This window comes from Pelophylax lessonae, assembly GCF_965119305.1.
Source record: "Pelophylax lessonae genome assembly, chromosome: 3".
Lineage (NCBI taxonomy): Eukaryota > Metazoa > Chordata > Amphibia > Anura > Ranidae > Pelophylax > Pelophylax lessonae.
In genome coordinates, this window is record NC_138770.1 from 291,660,487 (window position 1) to 291,678,272 (window position 17,786).

General features: G+C 46.9%; 1 protein-coding gene across 1 annotated transcript in view; it reads left to right on the forward strand.

Moving 5' to 3' along the window:
- LOC309551109 (putative cation-transporting ATPase 13A5) overlaps positions 1-17,786 on the forward strand; it is a 252,741-nt gene that overhangs the window by 16,411 nt on the left and 218,544 nt on the right. Inside the window, exon 2 of the mRNA XM_082251555.1 lies at positions 14,937-15,110. Within this exon, the coding sequence (XP_082107681.1) occupies positions 14,937-15,110 (174 nt within the window). The remainder of the gene's footprint in view (positions 1-14,936; positions 15,111-17,786) is intronic.

The following is a 17,786-nucleotide window of genomic DNA, read 5'->3' on the forward strand; positions in this document are numbered from 1 at the left end:
GCCAGCTCTAGGAAGGGTTCTGGTCGTCCCAAACGTCTTCCATTTGAGAATTATGGAGGCCACTGTGCTCTTAGGAACCTTAAGTGCAACAGAAATATTTTTGTAACCTTGGCCAGATCTGTGCCTTGCCACAATTCTGTCTCTGAGCTCTTCAGGCAGTTCCTTTGACCTCATGATTCTCATTTGCTCTGACATGCATTGTGATCTGGAAGGCCTTATATAGACAGGTGTGTGGCTTTCCTAATCAAGTCCAATCAGTATAATCAAACACAGCTGGACTCAAATGAAGGTGTAGAACCATCTCAAGGATGATCAGAAGAAATGGAAAGCACCTGAGTTAAATATATGAGTGTCACAGCAAAGGGTCTGAATACTTAGGACCATGTGATATTTCAGTTTTTATTTTTTAATAAATCTGCAACAATGTCAACAATTCTGTGTTTTTCTGTCAGTACGGGGTGCTATGTGTACATTCATGAGGAAGAAGAATGAACTTAAATGATTTTAGCAAATGGCGGCAATATAACAAAGAGTGAAAAATTTAAGGGGGTCTGAATACTTTCCGTACCCACTGTATATATATATATGTAACTGCAATGCAACTTCTTTTAAAAAGCTGTGAGAGTGACAATCAGGCATTTGAATCTATATTAGTTTTAGATAAAACAGTTAGATCTAATTATTATTATTATTATACTGCATTTATATAGCGCCAACAATACAGTTACAATACAATTCAATACAGGAGGAATTAGAGGGCCCTGCTCGTTAGAGCTTACAATCTAGAGGGGGGTCAAGTGAAACAAAAGGCAATAACCGTGGGGGATGGGCTGATGGAGAAAATGGAAGTATAGTTGTTAGGTGTGGAGCGGATAGGCTTCTCTGAAGAGGAGGGCTTTCAGAGATCGCCTAAAAGCTAATAGAGTTGGAGCTAATCGGACACATAAAGGTAAGGAGTTCCATAGGATTGGAGAGGCTCTGGTAAAGTCCTGGAGGCGAGCATGGGAGGAGGTGACGAGGGAGCTAGAGAGCAGGTGGTTTTTAGAGGAATGAAGAGAGCGATTAGGTTGGTATTTTGAGACTAGGCTAGTGATGTAGTTAGGGGCTAAGCTGTGGATGGCTTTGTAAGATGTTGTTAGTATTTTGAATTTAATTTGTTGGGTGAGTGGAAGCCAGTGGAGGGCTTGACAGAGAGGAGCAGTGGACACTGAGCGATTGGTAAGGTGGATGAGTCTGGCAGCAGCGTTCATGATGGATTGAAAGGGGGATAGCCTATGTAGAGGTAAGCCAATGAGAAGGGAATTGCAGTAATCGAGGCGTGAGATGACCAGGGAGTGAACTAGGGGCTTTGTTGTGTCTTTGGTTAGAAAGTGGCGTATTTTGGAGATGTTGCAGAGGTTGAGGCGGCACAATTTGGACAGTGATTGGATGTGGGGCTTGAAGGAGAGTTCAGAGTCCAGAACAACATCTAGTTCCTTGGAATGCAGCGATGGGCTGTTGGTAATGCCATATTGACAGAGAGATCAGGGGAAGGGGCACGTGGTGAAGGAAAAATTATAAGCTTGGTTTTGGATGGATTAAGTTTGAGGTAGTGGTGTGACATCCAGACTGATATATCTGATAGTAAATTAGTGATACATGAGGAGACTGAGGGAGAGGGCTGAGGGGTGGATAAATAGATTTGGGTATCGTCAGCATTGAGATGGTATTGGAAGCCGTGGGAGGCTATAAGCTGACCCAGAGAGGAGGTGTAGATTGAAAATAGGAGCGGTCCAAGAACAGAGCCTTGGAGAACCCCAACAGAAAAAGGAAGAGGAGGAAGTGGAATTGGAAGTAACGCTAAAGTTGCGGTTGGATAAGTAGGAAGATAACCAGTGAAGAGTACAGTCACGGAGACCAAAGGCGTGGAGTTTTTTGAGGAGGAGGGAATGGTCATCCATATCAAAGGCAGCAGAAAGGTCCAGGAGTAGGAGTACAGAATAGTGTCCATTGGTTTTGGCCGTTAGTAGATTGTTTGTCAGTTTTAGGAGAGCAGTTTCAGTGGAGTGTTGAGGCCGAAATCCAGACTGAAGGGGATCAAGGAGGCTATTCTCGGCAAGGTGGTTGCACAGTCGGTTGTAGACCAGACATTCAAGGAGTTTGGATAAAAAGGAGAGCAAGGAAACAGGGCATAGGTTGTTAAGATCAGTTGGGTCCAGTGAGGGCTTTTTAAGTATGGGGCTGACTAGTGCATGTTTTAGAGAGTTGGGGAAGATGCCAGAAGAGAGGGAGAGATTGAAGATGTGGGTTAAAGAGTGCAGAATAGGGCTAGAGGATGAACGTAGCATTTGCAAGGGAACAGGATCCAGAGGCCAGGTCGTTAAGTGGACGTTAGCAAGTAGTTTAGAAACCTCATCTATAGTGGTGGGGTTGAATGAGGGAAGTAGTGATTGCACCTGTGGGCATAAAGCGTAAAGCATGAAAGGTATCTGAACAGCAATGATTTCCTCACAAATTGTATCAATCTTCTGTTTGAAGTGGTTGGCAATCTCCTGGGCAGTGAGTGAGTCAGTGGGAGGAGGTAGTGGAGGATGGAGTAGAGAATTAAAGGTAGCGAAAAGTGGCCGGGAGTGGGAGGACAAGTTGTTAATGAGAGTGATAAAATAGGTCTGCTTGGCAGTTAGGAGACAGGAATAGTATTTTTGGAGGGCAGATTTATATTGGTTGAAATATTTCTGAGACCTAGTCTTTTGCCACAGGTGCTCAAGAGCACGGCTATGCTTTTTCAGACTTCTATTGTTATTTGTTTGCCAAGGTTGAAGAGGTTGGGGCCTGATTCGATATGTAGTGAGGGGGGCCAGTGTGTCCAGGGAGGCTAAAAGTGAAGCGCTGTAGAAAGAAGTGGCTAGATTGGTGCGATTTTGTCATAGAGGTGGTCGGTAGCAGAGTAGAGAAGAGAAGGGTCGAGATGGCGTAGGTTTCTGCGGGTAACTGTAAGGTAGCTGGAGGGAGAGGAGGTGGAGGAGAGGGAGAGAGTGAAACTAATAAGGTAGTGATCAGAGAGAGGGAAAGGGTTGTTTGAAAGGTTGTGCGGAGTGCATAGGTGGGAGAAAACAAGGTCAAGGATATTGCCTTCAGAGTGAGTAGAAGCATGTATCCATTGCTTCAGGTCAAAGGAGGAGGTTTGACTGAGAAGTTTGGAAGTGGCAGGAGTGTTAGTATTAATAGGGATGTTGAAGTCGCCGAGAATGATTGTGGGGATTTCGGAAGAGAGAAAGCAGAGTAGCCAGGCAGAGAAGTCATCAAGAAAGGTGGATACTGGTCCAGGGGGGCGGTAGATCACAGCTATCCTTAGAGAAACAGGGGAGAAAAGACGAATGCAGTGTACCTCAAATGAGGAGAGTGACAGAGAGGGAGGTGGGTGAAGTACCTGAAAGGTGCTACATGGAGCTAGAAGGATCCCAACACCCCCTCCTTTGCGTACACTGGGTCTGGGGGAGTGAGTCCAGAGAAGTCCACCTTGGGATAGGGTAGCAGAAGATGTGGTGTCGGTTTCGTGAAGCCAGGTTTCGGTGATGGCGAGTAGATTAAATGAGTTAGCAATAAAAAGGTCATGGAGAGAGGTGAGTTTATTACGGACAGAGTGGGCATTCCAAAGGGCGCAAGAGAAAGGGAGTCTGGTCATGTGAAGAAGAGAGATGAGAACTAAATTGTGCTGATTGCAGCTGCGGCTAGAGGGTGCAGGGTAATGGGCGTGTTGAGTACAGTTAAATTATGGAGGCCCAGGGTTTGGGGATATGTCTCCAGAGATTAGGAGAAGCAGAAAGGTTAGGGTGGTATTATGAGAGTGTGATTTAGTGATGCCCCAGTGTCCTTAAGGTTTTGTGTGCGTGTGGATTTAGAAATAGCAGGAGATGGTGAGTGCAGTAATAAGGAGAGGACAGAAGTGAGGGTGATCTATATAAGCTGTGGGTTGGAGAAGAGGGGTGAAGGACAGAGAGTTTAAGGATAAAGGACGCGGCTGTCAGAAGTGATAGAGAGTGCATGTTAGAAGGAGAAAGAGCTGAAGGGGTAAATAAGGTCACCTGTAGTCTGTATGGTGTTTATCTCAGCCTTTCCTTTGTTTATTCACTTTGTGCATTCGCTGCAACTCAACTGAATGTATATATTTGCAGATATATCTAAATAGGATACCTTTCAACCTTGTGTAATACTGAAAGAGTGCACTCTATCACCTATAGGGGGCCCCCGTAGCTATGAATTACGTGAGTCTCTTCCTGACAAGGCCTTGCAGATCTTCGCTGTCAGTAGGAGCTCTAATCATTCACATGAATTACACTTGTAATCCAAAGGGAAAAGGGGGTATTTGTAATCCAGATTCTGCTTGAGATGAAGTCAGTATGAATCACTGTATGTGTATAAAGGCGGCCTTCCGAATCACCACGCAATACCAAAGCTCAGGAGTGTCCTATGGCAACCAACTATATTAAGGTTCTCCCTGCGTCTGTGCTGCCTCACAGGCTCTTTCTCTCTGTCAGTGAGCTACTGTGTTCACTACAATTGGGTCTCTCTCACCCAATCCTCCGACACTCTTCTCCGGCAGGTCTCCGCACCAGATCAGTCACTTCCCTGTCACATCCGCCACCTCTCCAAGGTGTCTCCATACTAGGCCGCAGCCTCCGCTCGCTCTGCTCTCCATAGTGGTCCTCCTGCTCTTCCAGACCCTCCGCACTTCACGCGGTCCCCGAAGCAAGAGAGTGTACATCCGGCCCCGTCCCTTATTTATCCACTCTCCCATAATCCTATGCGGAACCCTCAGCTCCCTGGGAGTATAGTTCATTCCTGCCCACTCTACACAGTCTTCATCCTTCTTCGGACTACATCTTCCACAATCCAACACGTCGCTCTTTCAGGAGAACCCGCAATAAGCACCAGACTTAAAGGAACAGTATATCAGCCTCAATTATACTGGATATGATTTCTTCACTTGGCTACATCAATGTTATCTTCAAAGGCTAAAGCCAGCCATAGATGGAGCGATTTTCTTTCTTGCAATCACAGATTGGAGGAAATAAAATCGCTTGATTCCGTCATCAACACAGCCATGTTGATGGGGGAATCCCTCCAGTGGAGTCATTGTGTTCAGGAGAACACAGTGATTATTGCTAGTGTCTGTAATCACATGAAGAATCCAATATGCTGGTTGTACCCAAGTTGATCAATTTGGGTGCATTCATCCAGCTCACACATCGTTCAAATTTCGGCCTGTCCTTACTGAACCTGATGAGATTCGAACTTTCTATGGACGTCCTAACAAAAGTATACCTTCTGATATTTGTTTATTCTGGGTTAGACATATCAAATTATGGTTTGATTTATCACAGGTACACAGTGAGGTTGATTTACTAAAACTGGAGAATGCAGAATTTTGTGAAGCTGTGCATGGTAGCCAATCAGGGCCGGACTGGCCTACCGGGATAACGGGAAATTTCCCGGTAGGCTGCCTGCCCTGGGGCCGCTTTGGGGCTGGGCAGCTGCTGCGGTGCCTGCCCAGGACCGATCCCGGGTGGGTCATGGTGGCCGGGTGCCCAGAAGAGCGGGTGCGCCATGAGATGAGACAGAGGGGAGGGGCATCAAAGTCCTCTTCTGACCTGCGCCCAGGAGCCATGAACTGAACACAAACCGTCCTTTGACCAGCTCGGCTCGAAACTGCACATGCGCAGTTCCGGAGATGCTCGAGAGCCAGCCGCCCGAGACGATGTGATCAGAGTCTCTGGCACTCTCTGCAGCTTCAACAATTGCTCTGACCCCCGCCACCTCTCAGCCAATCAGCATTAGAGATCTAATGTTACCCACCCCCCCTTCTGCAGCCCGCCACATTTGAAAAGAAGATGTGGGCACTGGGCAGCCAGAAGATGGTAGGGCTGTACTGTATAGAGGTGGGTGGGAGTCTACTGTCCCCAGTAACCAGGTAAATCAAAAAAAGTGATTTGAAGCTCTTGCAGATGTGGGTTGGAAAGAAGAAGCACTGGAAGTGAGCAGAAGTCTCTTTATTGTGTTTGCTGGGCAGGCCGAGGCTGGAAGCCTGGGAGGAGGAGGTCACAAGGATGGATCTCAGAAATTTTTGCTGGGACTTGTAGTCCCTCACCTTTGCGGTTGTGATCCCCCAAAAGTGAAGGACTACAGGTCCCAGCATGAACCCCTCAGAGCTGAGGATGTATCACACCTTGCCTCCCCCCAACTAGTGAAAGACTACAGGTCCCAATGTCCCAGCATGAACCCCTCAGAGCTGAAGAGGTGTCCCCCCGGCCCCCCAACCAGTGAAAAATGACAGGTCACAGCATGAACCTGTCAGATATAAGGGGTCACATCCTTAGATCTCAGGGGTTCCTGCTGGAACTTGTAGTCCTTCACTTTTGGGGGGATCACATTCTTAAATCTCAGGGGCTCATGTTGGGACTTGTTGTCCTCCACTAGTTGGGGGGGGGGTGTCACATCCTCAGATCTGAGGGGTTCATGCTGGGACTTGTACTCTGTCACTTTTGGGGGATGTGACCCTCCCTAAAGTGAAGAACTGCAAGTCCCAGAACCCATCAGATATAAGCGGTCCCAGAACCCGTCAGATATAAGGGGTCACATCCTTAGATCTCAGGGGTTCACGCTGGAACTTGTAGTCCTTCACTTTTGGGGGGATCACATTCTTAAATCTCAGCGGCTCATGTTGGGACTTGTTGTCCTCCACTAGTGGGGGGGGGGGGTGTCACATCCTCACCTCTGAGGGGTTCATGTTGGGACTTGTAATCTGTCACTTTTGGGGGATGTGACCCTCCCTAAAGCGAAGAACTGCAAGTCCCAGCATGAAAGGACTGAGGATATGTTACCCTCCCCCAACTAGTGGAGGACAACAAGTCCCAATAGGCGTATATTGATTGGTTTGCGCAAATGTTGAGAGGAGGTCAGGGACAGCGCCATCAGGCAAGTCTGAAGGGGAAGGATCAGTGATGTAAGGGGGAAGGGGAATACAATAATGTAAGAGGGCCTTAATATAAAGGCTCCCCTTATATCATTACCCCCCCCCCACACACACACATTCCCAGAGTTCCTGGGGTCCCCCTGGATTGCTCCACCTTCACCACTTTTACCCGGAATTTTCTTGGCGTAAATGGCGTTATGCTGTTGGGCCGGTATAATAATGCTATGGGGCTGGTATGAAATTATTTCCAGGGCTGGTTTTTATTCCCAGTCCAGCCCTGTAGCCAATCAGCATCTAGATTCAGCTTTATCAATCGAGCTTTGACAAAAGAAAAAAAAAATGGAAGCTGATTGGTTTCTTTGCAGAGCTGCACCAGATTTTGCACTTTCTGGTTTTAGTAAATTAACATAGTACCACAATGTTGTAGATTACCCTGGACAAATCTATTTGTCTGGTTGGTCGCATAGAATGTAGATTAATGTTTCTCAACCTTTTTTCATTTGCGACACCCTTTCAAAGTATGCAACATTTCAAGCAAGCCAGTCTAGAAAACCAGTCCACCTAGGTTAGCAAACTAGTCCTGTTTTTCTGTCTAGAGATAACCAATGCCTCCAGCGTCTGCCTGTACACTTTGCTTTCTTTTTATGTACCCTGTTATGACAGCACAATTTCCTTTTGGAAGAAAACTCTAATTATATCTGTTCTTACAAATGTTCCATCTTCCCTCCACCTACCGATCCTGCCTAACCTATGTAAAAAAAAAATATCTGGGGGCATAGCTCTGCAGCTCCGCTCGGCCACCCGGGACTTCAGCCATCAACAGACCCCCAGGAGAGTACACTCACCTCTAACGGACCCCCGCTGACTCTGCCGATGGCGAAGGGGAAGAAGGGCTCCCAACAGCTCACCAGGATGGATGGATTCCTCCTCTCCAGTGCCGCCGGGCTACGGCAAGATGGCGCCGGCCAGCAGCCGCTGCCTCCTCGGTGCAGTGCGCACAGACAAGAGGGATGCGAACCTCCACTCAGGCAAGTCGCCAACCCCAATAGCGGCAATTCCTCTGGCTCCTCCACTCCCCCCTCGCCCTCTTCCAGGAGCCCTGCTAAGCAGACCACCCCAGACCACCTTCAATGCAGCCTGATGGATCAAGTGGCGGCCCCCTATCCATCACAGGCCCAAACCCTGTCTGCTACAGACCCCTTTGCGGCCTTTCCAGCAGGGGACATACCTGTGTCAGCTACCCTGTTAAAAGACATGCTGCACTCCCTGTGGTCCTCCATCCACACGGATATGGTGCAAGGCCTAGCCCAGACAAAACGTGAAGTTCGCCAGCTAGGAGAGAGGGTGGACACTGTTGAAGCTTCTATGGACAAAAATGTACGCTTTCCTTCAACACCCTTATTGACGCACATAATGGCCACACAGAAGATATAGCCTGGCTCAAGGATAAAGTGGGGGACCTTGAGGACAGGTCAAGGAGGAACAATTTGAAGCTTATGGGGGTGCCTGAAACGGTACAACCCTAACACCTGGAGAAAATGGCTAAGGATCTTTTTTTTGCACTGGTGCCCTCCCTCTCTGAGTATGATCTAGCGATTGACAGGATCCACAGGATTCCGAAACCTAGCTTCATAGCCCAAGACCTGCCCCTTGATGTACTCCTCAGAGTTCACTTCTTTCAATCTAAAGACAAAGTGCTCTTAGCGTCCAGGCAGCTTCATACCATGCCGGGAGACTATCCCCAGGTCCAGATACTCCCTGACCTGTCCAGGCACACGCTCCAGAAGCGCAGGAATCTGGCCACCAACATGAAAGCCCTTAGGAATCACCGTATCCCACACAAGTGGAAACACCCGGCTTTCCTGACCATTACGCATAATGGCTCTACGGTCACTATCTCCACCTTGGAAGAAGGGCTGTCCTTGTTACACCGCTGGGGGACCATCCTGGAACAACCACCTCTGTCATCGGCCTCTTCAGCTCCCTCACCCCTCTCAGGAGACTGGCAGATCGTATTGTGGAAACACTCCAATTCCAAGAAAAGCTTCAATGGAGGTGAGCGTTTCTACCCACAGTTCCTGTCATAGTCCCTGGCCTAGGATGTGATATATCTCTATGGCCCCTCATTCTTTGTTGCAGGTATTGCCTGCTTTTGGACCTTTTTTTTATGTTTTGTCCAGCGCATAGCGCAGTTTTTGGACTTTTCTCCCCTATTTGTCTATGTTCCGGTACATGAGCACCCTACCTGACACTCCCTGTTCTCCGACTGCCAGTGAGCTTTTGCCTCGTCCATAATCTTCGGGAACCTGTTGATCACGTCCAGTGTATACGGATTTGTTTACTCCGTCCACCATGACCATCAAGTTTCTATCGCTGAATGTGAGCGGTCTAAACCATCCGGCCAAGCGATACTCTCTGTGGACTGAGCTGTGTAATAGTCGGGCAGACATCGTCTCTATCCAGGAGACCCATTTTAAAGCCACCCAGCAGCCGAAGTTCTCCCACAAGAACTTCCCTAAGCTTTTCTTCTCCAGTGCCCCTGAGAAAAAACGAGGGGTCATGATAGCACTCAAAGACACGATCGCCTTTTGGTTGAAGGACAAAACTCATGACCCAGACGGACGGTTTTTGATCCTCCAATAACATGCCCCTGACCCTGGTAGCATTCTACGCTCCGAACTGCCACCAGAAGTGTTTTCTCCACAGGTTACTACAGAGGATATCCACAAATGTCTATGGCAATCTGGTAATATGTGGTGATTTTAATGCTGTGGTCGACCCGGGGCTTGACACTTCGTTGCTCGCCCGGGGCCGACAACTTTCTCTGAACTCAATTCTACACAGGGAACACCTCTACGATGTCTGGAGATGTCAGCATGGTCGGAAAGGGACTATTCTCACTACTCCTCCCAGAAATACTCACATATTCATATGTTAGTGACGGACCTCCCTTTGATGGGTAAGGTTTCCTCCTCAGCCATCAGAAGCATAATGTGGTCCGACCACGCTGCTGTGGAAATGGTCATGGAGGAGAGCGGACCCAGGGAACAGATGTCCATCTGGCGTTGTGACGCCAAAGTGCACCAAGATCCTCTTACTAGTAAGGTGATTGCGGACCACTTGTGTGAATTCTTCAAAATTAATGCCCCATCAGTCTCAGACCCCTGGTCACTGTGGGGAGTGCATAAGGCATTCATACGGGGCATCTGTATCCAATAAACTGCTAGGACGCGTAAGGCCTATAATCAGAAACTCACTGCTCTCATTTCGGAGATCCGTGATTTAGAGGCCATCCACAAATGTACCCCTACGTCTCATGTGACCACGGCTCTGACCCAAAAGAGAGAATCGCTCAAGTCCCACCTCATGGATCGCTATAACCGCCACCTCAAATCACTCAAGCTCCGCTATTACACCCATGCCAATAGAGCGGGCAAGTCTTTGGCTTCCAGGATTAAACAAAAGCAGGCTGCTGCCCGCATCTCCCACCTGACACATCATAGGACCAGAGTTAAACTTACCCATCCTAAAGATATAGCAAACGAGTTCGCAACTTTTTTTGGCTCCCTCTACAACTTAGCCCAGTATCCTTCCACCACACAACCCAGCCCCGAGGCCATCCAACATTTCCTTGACAAGTTATCACTTCCCACCCTTACCGCTGCCCACTTACAGTCCCTATCCTCCCCATTCATGACGTCTGAGGTCTCTAAAGCTATCCAAACCCTTCCCACTGGTAAATCCCCGGGCCCAGATGGCCTATGCAACGAGTATTACAAAATCCACAATAGTACCTTGAGCCCCTTCCATACCGATGTGTTTAACCAAGCTACCCGGATGGCTGCCTTCCCACGTGAAATACTAGGCGCTTATATTACGACCATTCCCAAACCTGGTAAAGACCCTAGCCTCCCAGCCAATTACAGGCCTATTTCCCTTCTTAATAGCGATGTTAAGATCTATACCAAGGTGCTAGTTGCTTGTTTACAACCCGTTCTCCCCCATCTGATTAAAAATGACCAAATGGGCTTCATGCCGGGTCAGCAGACGTTGGATTCTACCAGGCAGATCATCATTTTGGTCCATCTGGCAGAGAGCACTCGCACACCTTCTCTGCTCCTCACGTTGGATGCGGAGAAGGCGTTCGACAGAGTAAACTGGTTATATATGCGTATGACTCGTTCGGCTTCTCCGGGGGCATACTCTCCGAACTGCTGGCACTCTACTCTTGCCCCACGGCCCAGGTCCTCACCTCAGGCACTGCCTCGATGCCATTTGTCATTACCAATGGTACCCGCCAGGGTTGTCCACTCTCGCCCGCAATCTTCAATCTAATGATTGAAAACCTGGCGGAGGCCATTTGATCTGACGACGCAGTGGAGGGGTTTCGTTTGGGAGACACCATCCACAAGGTCAACCTCTTTGCGGATGACATTGTGGTCATCCTGACAAATCCAGTACGATCACTTCCGGCTGTCTACTGCATGCTACTAGAATTTGGGGCAATCTCGTACCACAAGGTCAACTCCACGAAATCCCTAGCGCTCAATCTGGGAATCAGCCCGAAGACGGTAGCACTCTTACAAACATTGTGCCCATACCCTAGGTCCGACAACCAGATCCCTTACTTAGGCGTGAACATCACCCCTCGCATATCTAATCTCCTCCCTTCAAACTTGGACCCCCTCCTGAAAAAAATTTATAAAGAAATGGCCGAACTGTCCTGGGGTGGCAGGATGGCTGCCTACAAGATGTCAATTTTACCCCAAGTGCTCTATTTGTTCAGGGCGCTCCCCATCCTCTTCCCAAAAAAATATCTAGATGCCCTCTCCCGAAGCCTGCGCAAATCTATTTGGTGCGGCAGGAGGGCGAGAGTGTCTACCTCCATCTTGATATTACCCAAAGCCTTGGGTGGTGCCAAACTTCCGGATCTCCAAGCGTACTACTGGTCCACCAGATTGAACCAACTAAGGACATGGTTCTCCCATGATGATGAACACCTCTGGTCATCTATTGAGCGCCACTTATCACCAACCAAAGACCTACGACTGCTTCTCCTGGGCAATCTCTTTATCCCCTGGCCTCTTCCTATCTTTCCCCCAACGATACAGGTCTCCCTGATGGCTTGGCGGATGCTGGGGACCGCGCAGGGGAATCGGGAAGAGGTGGCTCCCCACACTTCTTCCGTCTTGCCACTGTGTCTTCTAGAAGCACACCTTCCCTCCCTCCAGACGCCCATGCTAGCCCCCTTGGGTATATCCGAACTCTCACAGTTCTATAAAGGGGACATCCTGCAAACTCTGCAGCTCCTGATGCAAAGCTTCCATATCCCACCATCATTATTCCTCACCATTCTCTGTATCCACAGCTTCCTTAAAAAACATCCCCTACAAACCAGAAATACCCCTCTTAAGGCCTGGACATACTACCACTCCGTCAGGAAATCTGCCAGGGGTATATCCCTGTTCTATGACGCTCTCTTACACAGACCTGACCCCCCCGCATCTACGTCCATGCTGAGATTGGAAAGGGACTTGGACCTCACGTTCCCTCCGGAGCAGTGGTCCTATGCCCTTACTTCTACCTACCAACACTCCCACTGCACTTCGCACTGGAAAATTATGTTTAGAATCACCAACAGATGGTACTACACCCCATATAGGCTGGTAAGGGTCTTCCCTTCACTCCCTGATTTATGCTGGAAGGAATGTGGCCACAAGGGTATGCTTGCCCACATTCTTTGGGAGTGTCCTTCGCTTATCAGCTACTGGAATAGGATATTCCGCTGTATAGCCGAATGTATGGGCATCTTACATCCACCCAAGAAAGAACTGGCGTTGCTGAACCTAGGCATAGATATGTACCCGGTGTGTTATAGACAGATTGTACTGCACATCCTCCTGGCCTCGAGAACGCTAATCTTGCGTAGATGGCGGACTCTAGACATTTTCAGCTTCTCCGAGGTAGTCAAGACTGTAAATGGCCACTATGCTTTAGAACGATCCTTGGCGTTCAACTCCCTCTCCTTCCTGAAATTTAACAAGGCTTGGCAGCATTGGAAATACTCTCCCTAAAAGAAACCGTAGGTGCCAAGGTGGGGGGAGGGCGCTACTCCCACAGCAATTATGTTCCCACTGGGAACTGTGGGGGTAGCCGCCCCTCTCTCCATCGTCAGGCGCAGACCCACTATCTGGTCTACTATGTCCCTAGTACGATCTGAGCCACTTAGTCTATTGTGAGCACCCATTGCCTCTATACCTGCTATTGTTGTTGTATTCTTGTATCGTGTTTCCTTGACTCCATATCCCTTGCCGGAACATCCCCTTCCCTCCCCCTCCCCCCCCCTTTTTTTGTATGTAATTTTGAGATGTACACCATGCATGGACTGTTGTATTCTTTTTCTGCTTGTATGTTGTTCATATTCAAATAAAAAATATTATTCAAAAAAAAAAAAAAGAAAAAAAAGATCTGAAAATGTAACCTATTTTTAAGCTGCTCCGGTCCAGTCAAGTGATCCTGCAGCTCTTTGTAAGAGAGCCTTCTACAACAGCTCTAAATTCTGGGAGCTGTGACATTACCCATAGGCTCCCATAGCCCAGCTGTTGTTGGTGCTCTATCCTCTCCACTGCAGCTATTATTCACTGACATCATATGACCAGACCAAATAGGATTAAAAGTAGGTATCAGACCTTTTTTCTTGCACAGCTGTATTTAAGGCGTGTGCTGTCTTGGGTACATCTAAGTGAAGATGTTCTTTGCTAGACAACAAAATTATTGGCCCTGTTCCATTGGTTAATTTATAAATGATGACAAAATTCATCCTGCTCAAACTATGTCATCCACAGCACAAAAGCAATGAAAAAAAAAAAAAAAAATACAACACAATAGCCCCATATAATCACAGGTCACAGAGTCTTATCTGAGCTCTACCTCCGAGATGTCAAATCGCTAGAATCCCTTTACTGAAATTCCTAGCATTTTACCATCCTGCCACATAACCTTATGTAATTGTAAGTTTACATGCCTCCGCATCACGCTGTGTGTACAGTCTCTCCCTCTCCCCCTCCCCCCCTCCCTGCCTGTCATTTCCTAGTCTGTGTGTGAAAGCTGATCTCCTCCCTGCCCCTCCCCTCTTGCTGATATTCACCTGCGGCTGTAAAGTAAGATTTATAAATAACTAGCATCCCCTTTGTTGTAGCAAGATATAAAGTAGTGTGTCCGTCTTTTTTAAAATTATAATCCTAAATACCTTCTTGCAAAGCGATGTGTGGTCACGTGACCTCACGTCACAGAGTCTCATCTGAGCTCTGTATCCAATATGTCAAAACGCTAGAAATCCTTTACTGAAATTCCTTGCATTGTACCCTTCTGCCACTTGCGATCATAATTTTTCCTGCATATGTACCTGCACCTGACATCCTTCATCCCATCAGAAATTATCCTGGATCCCACCTCTCTTTCACCATGCGAACTATACAATTTCCTCTGCATTGCTGGCTCTTTATCTATGCGTCCTTTCTCTTTTCTTTCTGTGTGGTACTTAGCAAGCATTTAAATGTTCCCATTTATAATTCAAAAAAATTGAAGAAAGTTGACTAATTGCTATGGTCATTGCAGAGCATTTAGACACTCTCTCAGGCCGGCCATAGACAGTTTCCTGCTAAACCGGCTGAGATTCGAATCGTGTGTGGGCAGGCTGAATGTATCAAGTTGATTGATCGATCGATCAACTTGGGTACAACCAGCTTGTCAGATTCACTTGCGATTATCGCTAGCAGCTGCTATAGCCGCTAGCAATAGTCACTGTCTTCTCCTACCTGTCGGGAGCAGACCTGTGGTTGCAGGAAAGAAATTCATACCATCATTAGCCTTAGGCTAATAATAAATCAAGTACATATTCTTTTAGTACCAGACAAATATGTGCATAAAAGAGCCTTAGTGAACTTGGCTACCCTTTCACACCTTTCTTTCCTTTGTCTGACAGGAGCTGTTTGGCTACAGAACAGAAAAACGTCGCTGTATCCTTTGTGTTATTGGTTACATCATTACACTGGGGTTCCTTAAAATACTTTTCTACTGGAAGCCTGAACTTGATGTCTGGTGTCATTGTGTGCCCTGTACTTTGGAAGAAGCCGATGTATTCTTGCTCAGAAGCACAGTAAGTAAAACAATTCACAACAATATAAATAAAAGTAGTAATACTTACAGCACTGATTGAATAATACAGTATAACATTTTCATCAGTGTGAAAATTCATGCACAATAAATCATTCAAAAATAAATGCATTCAAATAAATGAGATCAAATAAAGTCTTCCAAAGAATACATGAAAATATTTTTACCACAAAAACGTAACAACACCTCAGCACTTGCTTTGTATCACATTCCATGGTTTTTATGTGGTGCCCCAACCGATACTGCCTTTCTAAAGTGAGAAAACTTGAAGCAATACTGTAAAGGGACAAAGGAAGGCGCAAACACCAAGTGCCTTACCAACCCTATGTTTTATTGAATAACATGAGAATGTACAAGCATATCAGAACTCAACTTCAGCTTAGGCGATACCAAAATAGCTACGGTTGGAAAGCCGATGCGTTTTCGGGGGACATGCCCCCTTCCTCATAGATGATCCAACCTGCTGTAGCTCCCCCATTTACTGTAAATGTTCACATATTGCAGAGACACTTCCCTTGGATGACATACCTGGGCAGGTCTAACACACCAATCAAATTACAAAACTCTCCTCTCACTCCTCCGCACAAAATGGTAGATGAGTTTCACACACCACGGTAGATGACCATTAGATGACTGTCCCATAGTGTAGTATCTTATGGGAGCCTGTTTTTTTAAATGATTTTTTATGCTGGCTATGAAATCTAACCACTGAATAGTGAGAGGACAGCAGTGGAGCTGAAGCCTTTAAGTCAGAGATCCTCAAACCACGGCCCTCCAGCTGTTGCAGAACTACACATCACATGAGGCATTATAAAACTCTGACATTCAGGCATGATGGGAATTGTAGTTCCTGAACGACTGGAGGGTCATAGTTTGTAGACTCCTTCTTTAAGTTGACTGCACTGGTTTGGAAGATGTTCAGAATTATTACAAACTGTGTTTGCCTAATCTTGTAGTGATATACTATTAATATATATATATATATATATACACACAGGGCTTTTTTTCAGGGGAACGTAGTGCTAGGGTGTGCGGCAGGGTCTGTTGAAGCTGGCTGCTGGGGGATCTATTGTCACTGGAGGGAATCCATTTTTGCAGGATGAATCTGTTGTTGCTGGGGAGGTGTGTTGTTGCTGGTGGGGGATCTATTGTTGCTGGGGGTGGGTCTGGTGCTGCTGGGGGATCAGTTAATGCTGTGAGGGATCTACTGTTGATAGAGGGGTCTACTGTTGCTGGCTGCTGGGGGTCTATTGATGCTGGTTGCTGGGAGATCTTTTGCTGCTGCTGATCTATGGTTGCTGGTGTGCATCCATTGTTGCTGGGGGGTCTATTGTTGTGTGGGGGAATCTACTGTTGCTGGCTGCAGGGTATCTATTATACTGCTTTTTTTGTTACTATTAAAGAGGAAGTAAACCCTCCTCTACAACTTGTACCTATAGGCAAGCCTATGATAAGGCTTACCTATAGGTACTGTAAATATCTCCTAAACATGTACCGTTTAGGAGATATTTACCTTACATGTCGCCAGTGACGTCACTGGCGCATGCGCTCTGAAGGAACGGCCGATCGTGCCGTTCCTTCAGAGCCCCGTGCCGTGACTGTCGGCTCCCGCGCGCGTGCGCGGGAGTGACGTCACCGCGGCTCCGGCCAATCAGATGGCCGGATGCCGCGATCCCGGAAGACGGGCGACTAGACATGTCGCCCGTCATAGAGGTGAGTGAGCGGCACGGCGGGGGCTCGTTCTGAGGTAAGTATTGCATAATGAGCTAATATGCGATGCATACTAGCTCATTATGTCTTTCTTTTGCAGGGTGTAAAAAAAAAAAAAAAAATCAAACGAGTTTACAACCTCTTTAACACATTCCATACAAATTACTCAGCACCACAAAATGATACTTGGTTTTGTGTTCTTTAAAAGGTGTGGTACTGGGAGGTGGGTAGGGGGTAGGGGGTGTAACCAAGGGACAGTTCTTGCAGGTGGGTAGGTGGGTAGGGGGCAGAGACAAGGGGTGATTCAAAAGGTGGGGAGTCCCTGCACCTATTCCATGAGAAATAAGCTCTGTGTGTGTGCGTGTGTGTGTGTCTGTGTGTATATATATATATATATATATATATATATATATATATATAGTGCCTTGCGAAAGTATTCGGCCCCCTTGAACTTTGCAACCTTTTGCCACATTTCAGGCTTCAAACATAAAGATATAAAACTTTTTTTTGAAGAATCAACAACAAGTGGGACACAATCATGAAGTGGAACGAAATTTATTGGATATTTCAAACTTTTTTAACAAATAAAAAACTGAAAAATTGGACATGCAAAATTATTCAGCCCCCTTAAGTTAATACTTTGTAGTGCCACCTTTTGCTGCGATTACAGCTGTAAGTCGCTTGGGGTATGTCTCTATCAGTTTTGCACATTGAGAGACTGAAATTTTTGCCCATTCCTCCTTGCAAAACAGCTCGAGCTCAGTGAGGTTGGATGGAGAGCGTTTGTGAACAGCAGTTTTCAGTTCGTTCCTCAGATTCTCGATTGGATTCAGGTCTGGACTTTGACTTGGCCATTCTAACACCTGGATATGTTTATTTGTGAACCATTCCATTGTAGATTTTGCTTTATGTTTTAGATCATTGTCTTGTTGGAATACAAATCTCCGTC